The sequence below is a fragment of the Nerophis ophidion genome, linkage group LG03 (assembly GCF_033978795.1).
Source record: "Nerophis ophidion isolate RoL-2023_Sa linkage group LG03, RoL_Noph_v1.0, whole genome shotgun sequence".
Lineage (NCBI taxonomy): Eukaryota > Metazoa > Chordata > Actinopteri > Syngnathiformes > Syngnathidae > Nerophis > Nerophis ophidion.
Genome location: NC_084613.1, coordinates 16,435,781 through 16,449,503, shown reverse-complemented (window position 1 = coordinate 16,449,503; position 13,723 = coordinate 16,435,781). Strand labels below are relative to the sequence as shown.

At 37.4% G+C, this 13,723-nt stretch overlaps 2 protein-coding genes across 3 annotated transcripts in view; one reads left to right on the top strand and one right to left on the bottom strand.

The window, feature by feature from the left end:
* Positions 1 to 304: 304 nt before the first annotated feature.
* LOC133548689 (uncharacterized) lies at positions 305 to 862 on the bottom strand. Its single transcript, XM_061893661.1, has 2 exons — positions 611 to 862; positions 305 to 549 (listed from the first exon to the last, which is right to left on the bottom strand). Exons 1-2 carry the CDS (start codon positions 860 to 862, stop codon positions 337 to 339), a joined length of 465 nt encoding a protein of 154 aa, XP_061749645.1. The 3' UTR covers positions 305 to 336.
* Positions 863 to 11,553: 10,691 nt separating this feature from the next.
* The window catches only part of ankrd27 (ankyrin repeat domain 27 (VPS9 domain)), a 50,983-nt gene continuing 48,813 nt past the window's right edge, over positions 11,554 to 13,723 (top strand). For both annotated transcript variants that reach the window (XM_061894426.1, XM_061894425.1), the window contains exon 1: positions 11,554 to 11,877. The gene's annotated coding sequence lies outside the window, so the exon portion shown is untranslated. The remainder of the gene's footprint in view (positions 11,878 to 13,723) is intronic.

The following is a 13,723-nucleotide window of genomic DNA, read 5'->3' as shown; positions in this document are numbered from 1 at the left end:
GTTTGGTTTTGGAATTGGATTGCATTGTTATGGTATTGCTGTGTATTGGTTTGTTGGATTGGTTAAAAAAATATATATTTTTTTTTAAAATGAGAATCGATTCTGAATCGCACAAGGTAAACTATTCGATTCATATTCAAATCGATTTTTTCCCACACCCCTAGTAAGTATAGTCCATTTTTTTTATAAGTCCCTTCTTTTGCAGATGATTGAATATTTATTTTGGTAATCAGCCTGACCTAAGCCTTGATGACAACAAATTAATGTTGGAGTTACCTGGATGGGCTCCTCCCAGGTTCTTCCGTGTTGGACTCTGCTGTTGAGATGTAGACCGGGTCACCCTCCTGGATCATAAAGACAGACATGAGGAACTCTGTCCTGCCTAAAAAAAAGAACTGTGAAGAACTTTTTGGTCCGCATCAAAAGTTTAGGTGCAGAGAAAAACGTAACCATGATGCTTCTGGGTGTGCCGTGGTGATTTTTGAGAATTTTCACTCGCTGGTCGCTCTCGGTCACGCAGAGGAAGTAGGTCTGGATGTGGGCTTGGCACTGCAGAGAAAGGTCAATATGCAGGAGTAACAACATTGCGTGTATTTTAGCGTCCTCTCACACTTTTGTTCTGCCTCAAAGCCTTCATGTCCTCCTGGGTTCTGATCTGGTGCTCCACCAGCAGATATTTCTCCTTCCAGCTGAGGCACTCGGCCGCACGTTCCTGACGTTCTTTCTCAGCCAGGCGCCGCTCGGCTTCGGCCTCCAGGCGGCCTTGGCGGGCCCTCTCGCTCGCCTCCTTGGAGGACGTCGCTCTGAGCCGCCATTCCGCCTCGCTGTGGACAACATGGCCGTCAAGCTCTAGAGTCGCCATCTTGGCCACAACCTTCCAGAATGTATCGAGGTTCCTACTTGACCACTTGAGTCACATGATCAGCCTTCATTTTTGGTTGTAAACTACCGTATTTCCTTGAATTGCCGCCGGGGCGCTAATTAATTTAAAACCTCTTCTCACTCCTGCGCTTACCAAAGGCATGCGGTAAAAGTAAGCATGCGCTAATTATTTTAAAACCTCTTCTCACTCCGGCACTTACCAAAGGCATGCAGTAAAAATTTGAGTGTGATGTAAGCTGGGACCTTAAATCCTACTGAATAGCTCTTAATATTCTTCTCTTTATGCGATTTCAAATTACCGGTATTTAAATCAGCCATTTTGAAAATGATGACAGGGGAAATGTCACACGAGTTTGACCAGGCGGTAATACTAAACATGCGCTAATTATTTTGGGAAGCGAGTAATTCAAGGCAGGCGCATACTATATGCCCTGCGGCAATTCAAGGAAATACTGTACTTCTGATTCTTCATATCTGCTTAAAATCACTCATTCAGAATTGGATTGAAATTATATTCTTATCTCCATATTTTTCTTATCAGATTTTTCTTGTCATTCCTATTTTATTCCTATTTCCTATATTAACAATAACAGTGCAAAGCAATTTTCATAACATGGTCACTACTGCCTAGTTTCTCTTGTTATATTCTTAATTTTTACTGTTATATTTTTATTCCCATTGTTGCTTTTTATTTTTATTCTTATTATAACATTTCTCTATTTTGTTTCCATTTAAACCCCCATTATTTACTTTTTACATTTTAAATTGATCTCAACTCTGTACACTGCTGCTGGAATTTTAATTTTCCTGAAGGAATCAATAAAGTACTATCTATTTGGTTTTAGACTTCATAACATTCATATTTCTTTTTAAACTGTTTCTAATGGTTTGTTTTTGGTTTTAAACTCATTTTACTGTTCAACATGATTTTTATCATTCATATTTGCTTTTAAGCATCTTTGTATTGTTCAAAATTGGTTAAAAAATGATTTGTATCGATCATATTTGATTCAAATTATTTATATCATTCATATTTGGTTTTAAACGTATTGGTCATTGGTTTTAAAACATATTTTTATAGTTCATACTTTGTTTTAAACTACAGTTCATATTTTGTTAAAATATATTTTTACAATTCATATTTGTTTTTAAAATTATCGTTCATATTTGGTTTCATATTTGTTACTAGAGAAAAAAAAAAGCGCTATATAAATATATAATTCACAATGAATGTATTCCAAATTGGAATGCATTCATTTTTATTCTCAAAATTCTACACACAATACCCACACAATGTGATTTTTTGGGGGTTTTATTTTTTTATTTTTTTGGAGGGGCTTTTGCAAATTTGGAAAAGTAAACATTTTAAAAACTGCAAAAAGCTTTAAAAAAATGTAAAATAGTTTTTATCATTCATATTTGTTTTTTAAATCATGTTTATTGTTCATAATTGGTTTTAAAATAATTGTTCAATATTCATATTTGTTTTTAAAATTATTTTTTTTGTGTATATTTGGTTTCTCTTACTTTTTTCCCCCAAACCAAATATGAACTGTATCATTTATATTTGGTTTTAATATAATTTTGTATCATTCATATTAGGTTTTAAAATTATTTTGATGGTTTAGCTTTTACATTATTTTTATGGTTCATATTTAGTGTTTCACTCCTTACAGTTTATTTGGTTTTAAAATAACTTTTATGGTGCATATTTGTTTTTTGAATGATTTGTATGGTTCATATTTGGTTTTAAAATTATTTTTTATCATGCATACTTGGTTTTAAACTCCTTACAGTTCATATTGTGTTAAAAAAATATTTTTACAATTCATATTTGGTTTTAAAATTATCGTTCATATTTGGTTTTAGAATTCTTACAATGAATGTACGGTATTCCAAATTGGAATAATTCACTTTTATTCTCAAAATTCTACAAACAATACCCCATAATGACAATGTGATTTTTTATTTATTTATTTTTTTTAGGGGCCGCGGGGCTTTTGCAAATTTGTTCAAATTTTAAAAACTGCAAAAAGCTTTAATAAAACATTTGAGTTGTTGTTACAATGAATCAATCCAAATTGGGAAAAAATCACTTTTATTCTCAAAATTCTACACACAATACCCCCATATTGACAATGTGAAAATGTTTGGATTTTTCGGAGGGGGTGCGGGGCTTTTGCAAATTGGTAAAAAATTTTAAAACTGCAAAAAGCTTAAAAGCATTTGTGAAATAGTTATAATTCATATTTGGTTTCAAATGTATAGTTATTGTTCATAATTGTTTTAAAAAAAAAAATCATATTTGGTTTTTCAAATGATTTTTGTAGTTTATTTGGTTTTTCCTTAAAGTTCATCTTTGGTTTTAAATGTATTTTGCATCATTCATATTTCATTTTAAAATGATTTTTATGGTTCATGTTTGCTTTTTACATTATTTTTATGGTTCATATTTATTTTTAAACTCCTCACATTTCAAAATAATTTTTATGGTTAATATATGGTTAGAAAAAAATTATGGTTCTTGGTTTAAACAAAAATGATGGTTCATATTTGGTTTTAAAAATATTTTTTGGGTTCATATTTGGTTTTTGAATTATTTTATGGTTCTTATTTGGTTTAAAATGTTGTGTTATGGGTCACACTTGTCTGCAGTTTCCCACAGCGGAGAAGAACATGTTCTTGTCCTTCAAGGTGAAGTTCTGAAATATCACTGACCTGTCTTGGAGTCGGACCTTCTCCTCTAAGGTTTGTCTCAGTTTGAGTCTCAGGGCCTCCCGGTCCTTCTCCAGCTCCTCGTTCTCCCGCCTGAGGATCAGCTTCTCCTCGGACACCCGATCCAGTCTCGTCTTGGTCTCCGAGAAGTTCTGGTGCGTCTGATCCAGCAGCAGCTGAAGATCACGGCGCTGAAGGCAACAGTCGTGTGAGTCCCGGCAAGAACTGGACTGGTCTGGAAGGTTGGGACCGGCACACCTCCTTCTGAAGCTGCTCAGCTTCTTCCTTCAGGCGTTTCTGGTCTTCCTGGGCTTCCTCCTTCTCCCTCTGGCTGGCGAGGGCGTGGGCCTCAGCGAGGACCCGGCCCTTGTCGGCCTCCCTTCTGAGCGCCTCTGCCTGGTCCCCGGCCTGCGAGCACAACGTCGCCCTCTGCTGGCTCTGCTGCAGACACCGCTTCAGCTAACGAGCGAGGAAACAAGACTCTTGAGACTGACTACTGATCCTATGTTGCACTTCTCCATCTGAAGGTGTGACAACGTACAGCCTTGACCTGTGCCTGCAGATCCTGGTTGACGTTCCTCAGGTTCCTCATCATCAGCTCGTTCTCCGAGCGCATGGCCGTCCTCTCCGTGCGGATCTCATTGGACAAGAACCGGTTCTCCTTCCTCAGGTCTTCGCACTCCTGGGGTGAAGCACAGACTTGTCATGTTTTAGATGACTCCGGTGAGGAACGTTGAACAAAAGCTTACTTGGACAGGTGCTGCAGTCTACCTGTGAGGAGAGTCTCTCTCTCCTACTGGGGACAACCACGAAGTGTACCCCATCATGACCATATAAGGGCATGTTCGTGTATAAGCACGTTCCCTAAGCGTCTATCTTAAAGGCCTACTGAAATGAGATTGTCTTATTTAAACGGGGATAGCAGGTCCATTCTATGTGTCATACTTGATTGTTTCGCGATATTGCCATATTTTTGCTGAAAGGATTTAGTAGAGAACATCCACGATAAAGTTTGAAACTTTTGGTCGCTAATAAAAAAGCCTTGCCTGTACCGGAAGTAGCAGACGATGACGTCACCCGTGTGAGAGCTCCTCACATCTTCACATTGTTTTTAATGTGAGCCTCCAACAAAAAGAGCTATTCGGACCGAGAAAACGACAATTTCCCCATTAATTTGAGCGAGGATGAAAGATTTGTGGCTGGGGATATTGATAGTGAAGGACTAGATGTAATTAAACACATTTACTAGGATAATTCTGGAAGATCCCTTATCTGCTTATTGTTTTAATAGTGTTTTAGTGAGATTGTAAAGCCATACCTCGAGGTCGGATGGCTGCGGTGAACACGCCAGTGTCTCGGAGAGAAGCCGAGGAGCCAAGTTGACAGCTGCCTTTTTTGACAGCTACTGCAAGAGGACGAATAATCCACCGATGTCTCCGGTAAGATACAGTGGGGCAAAAAAGTATTTAGTCAGCAAGTGCAAGTTCTCCCACTTAAAATGATGACAGAGGTCTGTAATTTTCATCATAGGTACACTTCAACTGTGAGAGACGGAATGTGAATAAAAAATCCAGGAATTCACATTGGAGGAATTTTAAAGAATTTATTTGTAAATTATGGTGGAAAATAAGTATTTGGTCAACCATTCAAAGCTCTCACTGATGGAAGGAGGTTTTGGCTCAAAATCTCACGATACATGGCCTCATTCATTCTTTCCTTAACACGGATCAATCGTCCTGTCCCCTTAGCAGAAAAACAGCCCCAAAGCATGATGTTTCCACCCCCGTGCTTCACAGTAGTTATGGTGTTCTTGGGATGCAACTCAGTATTCTTCTTCCTCCAAACACGAGGAGTTGAGTTTATACCAAAAAGTTCTATTTTGGTTTCATCTGACCACATGACATTCTCCCAATCCTCTGCTGTATCATCCATGTATCCATTTTAGTATAAACTCAACTCGTCATGTTTGGAGGAAGAAGAATACTGAGTTGCATCCCAAGAACACCACACCTACTGTGAAGCATGGGGGTGGAAACATCATGCTTTGGGGCTGTTTTTCTGCTAAGGGGGCAGGACGATTGATCCGTGTTAAGGAAAGAATGAATGGGGCCATGTATCATGAGATTTTGAGCCAAAACCTCCTTCCATCAGTGAGAGCTTTGAATGGTTGACCAAATACTTATTTTCCACCATAATTTACAAATAAATTCTTTAAAATTCCTACAATGTGAATTCCCGGATTTTTTTTTTCACATTCTGTCTCTCACAGTTGAAGTGTAGCTATGATGAAAATTACAGACTTCTGTCATCATTTTAAGTGGGAGAACTTGCACAATCGGTGGCTGACTAAATACTTTTTTGCCCCACTGTATATATCACAATTTCCCCATCCAAAAACAGGCTGGTTGACGTGGAGAAACATGTTCGCTCGACCGCTCTGTGTTGAAGCTTCACAACAAACAAAGAAACACCGGCTGTGTCTTGGGGCTAAAGACAGCTGCAATCCACCGCTTTCCACCAACAGCATTCTTCTGTATAGTCTCCTTTATTAATTGAACAAATTGCCAAATATTCAGCAACACAGATGTCCAAATTACTGTGTAATTGCAAGATGAAAAGAGACGACTTTTAGCCATAACTGGTGCTGAGCTAGTATGTCCCCTCCAACCCGAAATATCACAAACACACGTCATCATATGCGACGTTTTCAACAAGAAACTCCGCGGGAAAGTTAAAATTACAATTTAGTAAACTAAGAAGGCCGTATTGGCATGTGTTGCAATGTTAATATTTCATCATTGATATATAAACTATCAGACTGCATGGTCGGTAGTAGTGGGTTTCAGTAGGCCTTTAAGTCATAATTAACGTGGATCTTAAGCATGGTACTCATGAAGAACCGGTCCGACTCCCGGAATACTGTCGACAGATCTAAGGGTACTGACTTCTAAAACATGTTATTTTTAGAGTAGCAGATACTACAGATGGACCAACACAGGAATTCTCTCACTCATCATATTTAATGGCTACACTTTATTACCTGCCCACAATGATGTAACACGGTTTGCAAGACTGGTTGTTTGCTTGCGCCAAAAGAATGTAATCTTCCACCCAAATGGAACAAAAACATGTTATTTTGTAGGCTCACAGAAACTCCAGATGCAGCAATGCAGGAATTATCTCACTCCTCACACATAATGGCTACACTTCATTACCTGTCCACATAAATGTGGACAGGTAATGAAGTCTCTGGAACACTGTCCCTGACCACCTGAGGGCACCTCAGACTGTGGATGCTTTTAAAAAAGACTTAAAAACCCATCTTTTTAAAAAAGCCTTTTTATAGACATGCATGCTGGTTCTAGCTATTGGGCTGTTTCTAGTTTTATATCTTATTTATTTTTATTATCTTTTTATTATTATTATTATTTTTTTTTACACTGTGGCACTTTGACGTTGTTTTCTCAACGTAAAGTGTTTTTTACAAATAAAATATTTTATTTTTATTTACCCTTGTTTCCAAGATGACTGTCTGCTTGCTCCTAAAGACAATCAATCACCAAATGGAAAAAAAATACATTATTTTGTAGATTAACAGACGCACCCAATCAGGAATTATCTCAGTTCTCAAGCTTAATGGCTACACTTCATTACCTGTCCACGATCACGTACCACTGTTCACAAGAATGGCTGTCTGCTTGCTCCTAAAGACATCAACTATCACCAAATGTGGGGGAACATGTTATTTTGTAGACTAACAGATACCACAGATGCACCAAAGCAGAAATTCTTTCACTCCTCTCGCTTAATGCCTACACTTAATTACCTACCCAAAATCATGTACCACTGTTTACAAGACTGTCTGCTTGCTTCTAAAGACAATCAATCACCAAATGGAAAAAACAACAAGTTATTTTGTAGATTAACAGATACAACAGATGCAACAAATCAGGAATTATTTCAGTCCTCACGGTTGATGGCTACATTTAATTACCTACCCACAATCATGTACCACTGTTTACAAGATGGTTGTCTGCTTGCTCCTAAAGACATTAATCTATCACCAAATGGGGGGGGGGGGGGGGGGGGACATGTTATTTTGTAGACTAACAGATACTACAGATGCACCAAAGCAGGAATTATCTTAGTCCTCGTGGTTAATGGCTACACTTAATTACCTACCCACAATCATGTACCACTTTTTACAAGACTGGCTGTCTGCTTGCACCCAAAGACAATAATCTATCACCAAATGGGGGGGAGGAAACATGTTATTTTGTAGACTAACAGATACTACAGATGCACCAAAGCAGGAATTATTTCAGTCCTCGTGGTTAATGGCTACACTTTATTACCTACCCACAATCATGTACCACTGTTTACAAGACTGGCTGTCTGCTTGCTCCTGAAGACATTAATCCATCACCAAATGTAATATAAAAACATGTTATTTTGTAGACTAAAAGATACTACAGATGCACCAAAGAAGAAATTATTTCACTCCTCTCGCTTAATGCCTACACTTATTTACCTACCCACAATCATGTACCACTGTTTACAAGACTGGCTGTCTGCTTGCACCCAAAGATAATAATCTATCACCAAATGGGAAAAACATGTTATTTTTTGTAGACTCGCAGATACTACAGATGCACCAATGCAATAATTATCTCACTCCTCACGCTTAATGCCTACACTTGATTACCTAGCCATGATGTACCATTGTTTACAAGACTGGCTGTCTGCCTACTCCAAAGGAATCTACTCTTCCTCCAAATGGAAAAACATGTAATTTTGTAGAGTAGAAGATACTACAGCTGCACCAAATCAGGAATAATCTCACTCCTCAAGGTTAATGGCTACACTTATATACCTACCCACAATCATGTACCACTGTTTACAAGACTGCCTGTCTGCTTGCTCCTGAAGACATTAATCTATCACCAAATGTAATATAAAAAAATGTCATTTTGTAGACTACAAGATACTACAGATGCACCAAAGCAGAAATTATTTCACTCCTCTCGCTTAATGCCTACACTTAATTACCTACCCACAATCATGTACCACTGTTCACAAGACTGGCTGTCTGCTTGCACCCAAAGATAATAATCTATCACCAAATGGGAAAAACATGTTATTTTGTAGACTCAGAGATACTACAGATGCACCAAAGCAAGAATTATCTCACTCCTCACGCTTAATGCCTACACTTAATTACCTAGCCATGATGTACCATTGTTTACAAGACTGGCTGTCTGCTTACTCCAAAGGAATCTAATATTCCTGCGAATGCAAAAACAGTTATTTTGTAGACTAAAAGATACTACAGACACACCAAAGCAGAAATTATTTATCTCCTCACATTTAATGGCTACATTTTATTACCTGCCCACAACTATGTACCACTGTTTACAAGACTGGCTGTCTGCCTACTCCAAAGGAATCTACTCTTCTTCCAAATGGAAAAACATGTTATTTTATAGAGTAGAAGATACTGCACCAAAGCAGGAATTATCTCACTCCTCATGCTTAATGGTTACACTTTATTACCGGCCCACAACAACGTACCAATGTTTGCTTGCGCCAAAGGAATGTAATCTTCCACCCAAATGGAAAAAACATGTTAGTTTGTTGGCTAACAGATACTACAGACGCAACAAAGCAGGAATTCTCTCACTCACATTAAATGGCTATACTTCATTTCCTGCCGACAATGATGTACCACTGTTTACAAGACTGGCTGGCTGCTTGCTCTCAAAGGAATGTAATCTTTCACCAAATGGGAAAAAAAAACATGTTATTTTGTAGACTAACAGATACCACAGACTCACCAAAGTAGGAATTATTTTACTCCTCACCTTTCTCTTTCGGACCAGTTCCCCTTGCAGGTGGTTGATATGCGGGAAGGAAGCGCTGTTGCTGACGGCGCTGAGTGGCCGGACCACTCTCAAGGGCCTGGAAAGAACCCTAAACTCTTTAGCGGACCCGTTCCCGACTAGAACGTTGCTGAAGGAGAGGGACTTGTTCAGGCCGTCCTCTGACGAGCCGGAAGACCGCAGGTCCGCGTAGGACTTGGCTCGGAGCGCCATATCAAAACCTGGTGTGAGGGACTCGCTGCATAAAAAGTGACACTGGTGTTTGGTGAGCTGAGCTTCATCCATAATGCAACAGGTAACATGAGCACAGGTAACGCCCATATATTGTCATGACATCATTCCAAATTGAGACTAGAAAAGGCTTCTAATATAATTATTGTCCAGAGGGGCCGCACTCACAAAATTAAGTGGTATACATTAAAAAAGGGACAGCCAATCAGGTAACAGTATCCACTATCAAGTTTGCTTGTCTGGCGGTTGATTCTTTGCATGGAAAAGAAGTAAAAATGAAGATACTGAATAAAAGAGAAAATATTACCAAGACAGTATGGCACTTTTTTTGGATTTTTTTTTTTTTAAATAGGGACCGGAATCAGTCTGTAAATGAGTAAAGGTGCCCACCTTTTAGAGCACAGATCTAACTTTCCTGGCACTAAACCTGCAGAAAATAGTTCTTCCCAGATTTCTCTATGTTTACATTCTGGGGCTTTTTTCTTACACTTTATTAATAATTTCTTACATATTCCTTATTTTTGTACCTTTATTTTAAGAGCTTATTGTCAATTGTACAAAGTGATTTTTAATACTTTGTTTACATTGAGTGTTTGCAATGGTTTCTTTTCTGCCTTAATAGTTTAAAGGATTATAATCAGAGGAAGGTTACATTTATTTTTAATATATTTTTCTCCTGCTCCTTATTTTACATAAATAATAAATATCCACCTATAATGTAATCTTTTAAAAAATATAGTCGGTTTTGACACAACTGAGTCCTGTTAAACCACTATTGGTAACATGAGCTAGCCTATGGTGTTTTATTTATACATACACACACACACACACACATATATATATATATATATATATATATATATATATATATATATATATATAAATATAAATATATATATATATATATATACATATATGTATATATGTATATATATACATATATATGTATATATATATACATATATATAGATATATATGTATATATATATATATGTGTATATATATATATATATATATATATATCTATATATATATATATATATATATATATATTTGTCATGAAAAAGAGAGTTTTTTTGGGTTGGTGCAATAATTGTAAGTGTATCTTGTGTTTTTTATGTTGATTTGATAAAAAATAAAAAATTAAATAAAAAAATACAAAAAATGTATAAAAAATTATTCTGCGGCCCATACCAATCGAGCCGCGGCTGTCAGGAAAAAGAGTGTTTTTTTGGATTGGTGCACTAATTGTAAGTGTATTTTGTGTTTTTTATGTTGATTTAATAAAAAAATAAAAAAAATTATAATGAAAACAATTTAAAAAATAAAAAACAAATAATAAAAAATTATTCTGCTGCCCAGTACCAATCGAGCCGCGGCTTTGTCATGAAAAAGAGAGGTTTATTTGGGTTGGTGCACTAATTGTAAGTGTATCTTATGTTTTTTATGTTGATTTGATTAAAAAATAAAATCAAAACAAAACAAAACAAAAAAAATATTATAAAAAATTATTCTACTACGGCCCTACCAATTGAGCCGCGGCTTTGTCATGAAAAAGAGAAGTTTTTGGGGTTGGTGCACTAATTGTAAGTGTATCTTGTGTTTTTTTATGTTGATTTAATTAAAAAAAGAAAAAATAATAAAAAAAATATACATAAAAATTCTTCTGTGGCGGCTGTACACTGCTGCTGGAATTTAAATTAAATAAAGCACTATCTATCCATCTATTTTTTTTTTTTTTTTTTTTTGCTTTAAAAATTTAACTTTGAGCACGTTGTTTGTTTACGACAACAGCTCGCTTCCCAATGCAACTCGGTTCTCGCGTTCACTTTAAGGAGTCGTTCAAAAGACTCGACTCGTTCGCCAACGACCCATTTGTCGAGCGGCACTGCCGCCACCAATTGTCTTCCCGTGGGTGTCCCAACACTTTTGTCCAGTGCACATCTTTTTTTTTTTATTCAGAGCTTTATTGAACACTTTGGACACGCACACGCGGACAATGGCGAGCAAGTCTAACGTGACCGGGACACAAGATGACGTAAGGCGGAGTTAGCTTCGCGGCTAACGCAGCGAACGCAGGGCGGAAGCCAGGCACCTGATGACGGGCTTGTGAGGCGGTGTCACCGCCGTGCTCAGCGCCAGATGACCCCCAACGACGTGTTGACAAAAGGTAAACAAAGCTCCTTTGGCTGCCATCGGCTTCAACCACGCTTGGTGACGCTGTGTCATCTATGCTAGTTTATGCTAACGCGGGTTTATTGTTTTTTACTTGCTAAACAAGCTAACTCGTCACACTTCCGGTCTTGGAAGGCTCCCACTTCCGGTTATTTTCTTCCTGTGCAGAATCCAGCTGATACAAACAAACATCAGCGATAACCTTTTTGTTTGTTTGTTTGTTTGTTTTAAGAGAAAAGCCAAAAGTTGCAAAAAAAAGTTGCAGTGTTGACTCGAATAACAGGAGGTTGCCAAGCAGGCTGTTTTGTTCCTCGAAAATAATAATGACTCAAAATCCATCCATCCATCCATTTCCTACCGCTTGTCCCTTTTGGGGTGACGGGGGGTTGCTTGAGCCTATCTCAGCTGCATTCGGGCGGTAGGCAGGGTACACTCTGGACAAGTTGTTACCTCATCGCAGTGACTCAAAATCAATGATATCAATCAATCAATCAATGATTATTTATATAGCCCTAAATCACTTGTGTCTCAAAGGGCTGCACAAACCACAACACAAACCACAACGACATCTTCGGTAGAGCCACATAAGGGCAAGGAAAACTCACACCCAGTGGGACGTCGGTGATAATAATGACTATGAGAAACCGTGGAGAGGACCGCATATGTGGGCAACTCCCCCCACCTCTAGGGGAACCGAAAGCAATGGATGTCGAGCGGGTCTAACATGATACTGTGAAAGTTCAATCCATTGTGCAGTGGTTCTCAACCTTTTTTCAGTGAATCTTTTTTCATCAATCTATTAACCTTTTTTCCCTGTGAACATTTTTTTTAATTCAAGTACCCCCCAATCTAGGGTTCACCAACCTTTTTGAAACCAAGACCTACTTCTTGGGTACAGATTAATGCGAAGGGCTATCAGTTTGATACACACTTAAATAAATTGCCAGAAATAGCCAATTTGCTCAATTTACCTTTAATAAATACATCTATATATATAAAAAAATGGGTATTTCTGCCTGTCATTCCGTCGTACATTTTTTTTCCTTTTACGGAAGGTTTTTTGTAGAGAATAAATGATGAAAAAAACACTTAATTGAACGGTTTAAAAGAGGAGAAAAAATGAAAATAAAATTTTGAAACATAGTTTATCTTCAATTTCGACTCTTTAAAATTCCAAATTCAACCAAAAAAAAATGAATAGAAAAACTAGCTAATTCGAATCTTTTTGAAAAAAAGAAAATAATTTATGGAACATCATTAGTAATTTTTCCTGATTAAGATTAATTTTAGAATTTTGATGACATGTTGTAAAAAGTTCTATTTTGGTTTCATCTGACCACATGACATTCTCCCAATCCTCTGCTGTATCATCCATGTATCCATTTTGGTATAAACTCAACTCTTCGTGTTTGGAGGAAGAAGAATACTGAGTTGCATCCCAAGAACACCACACCTACTGTGAAACATGGGGGTGGAAACATCATGCTTTGGGCTGTTTTTATGCTAAGGGGACAGGACGATTGATCCGTGTTAAGGAAAGAATGAATGGGGCCATGTATCGTGAGATTTTGAGCCAAAACTTCCTTCCATTAGTGAGAGCTTTGAATGTGTGACCAAATACTTATTTTCCACCATAATTTACAAATAAATTCTTTAAAATTCCTCCAATGTGAATTCCTGGATTTTTTTTTCACATTCTGTCTCTCACAGTTGAAGTGTACCTATGATGAAAATTACAGACCTCTGTCATCATTTTAAGTGGGAGAACTTGCACAATCGGTGGCTGACTAAATACTTTTTTGCCCCACTGTTTGTGTATGTATGTATATATATATATATAT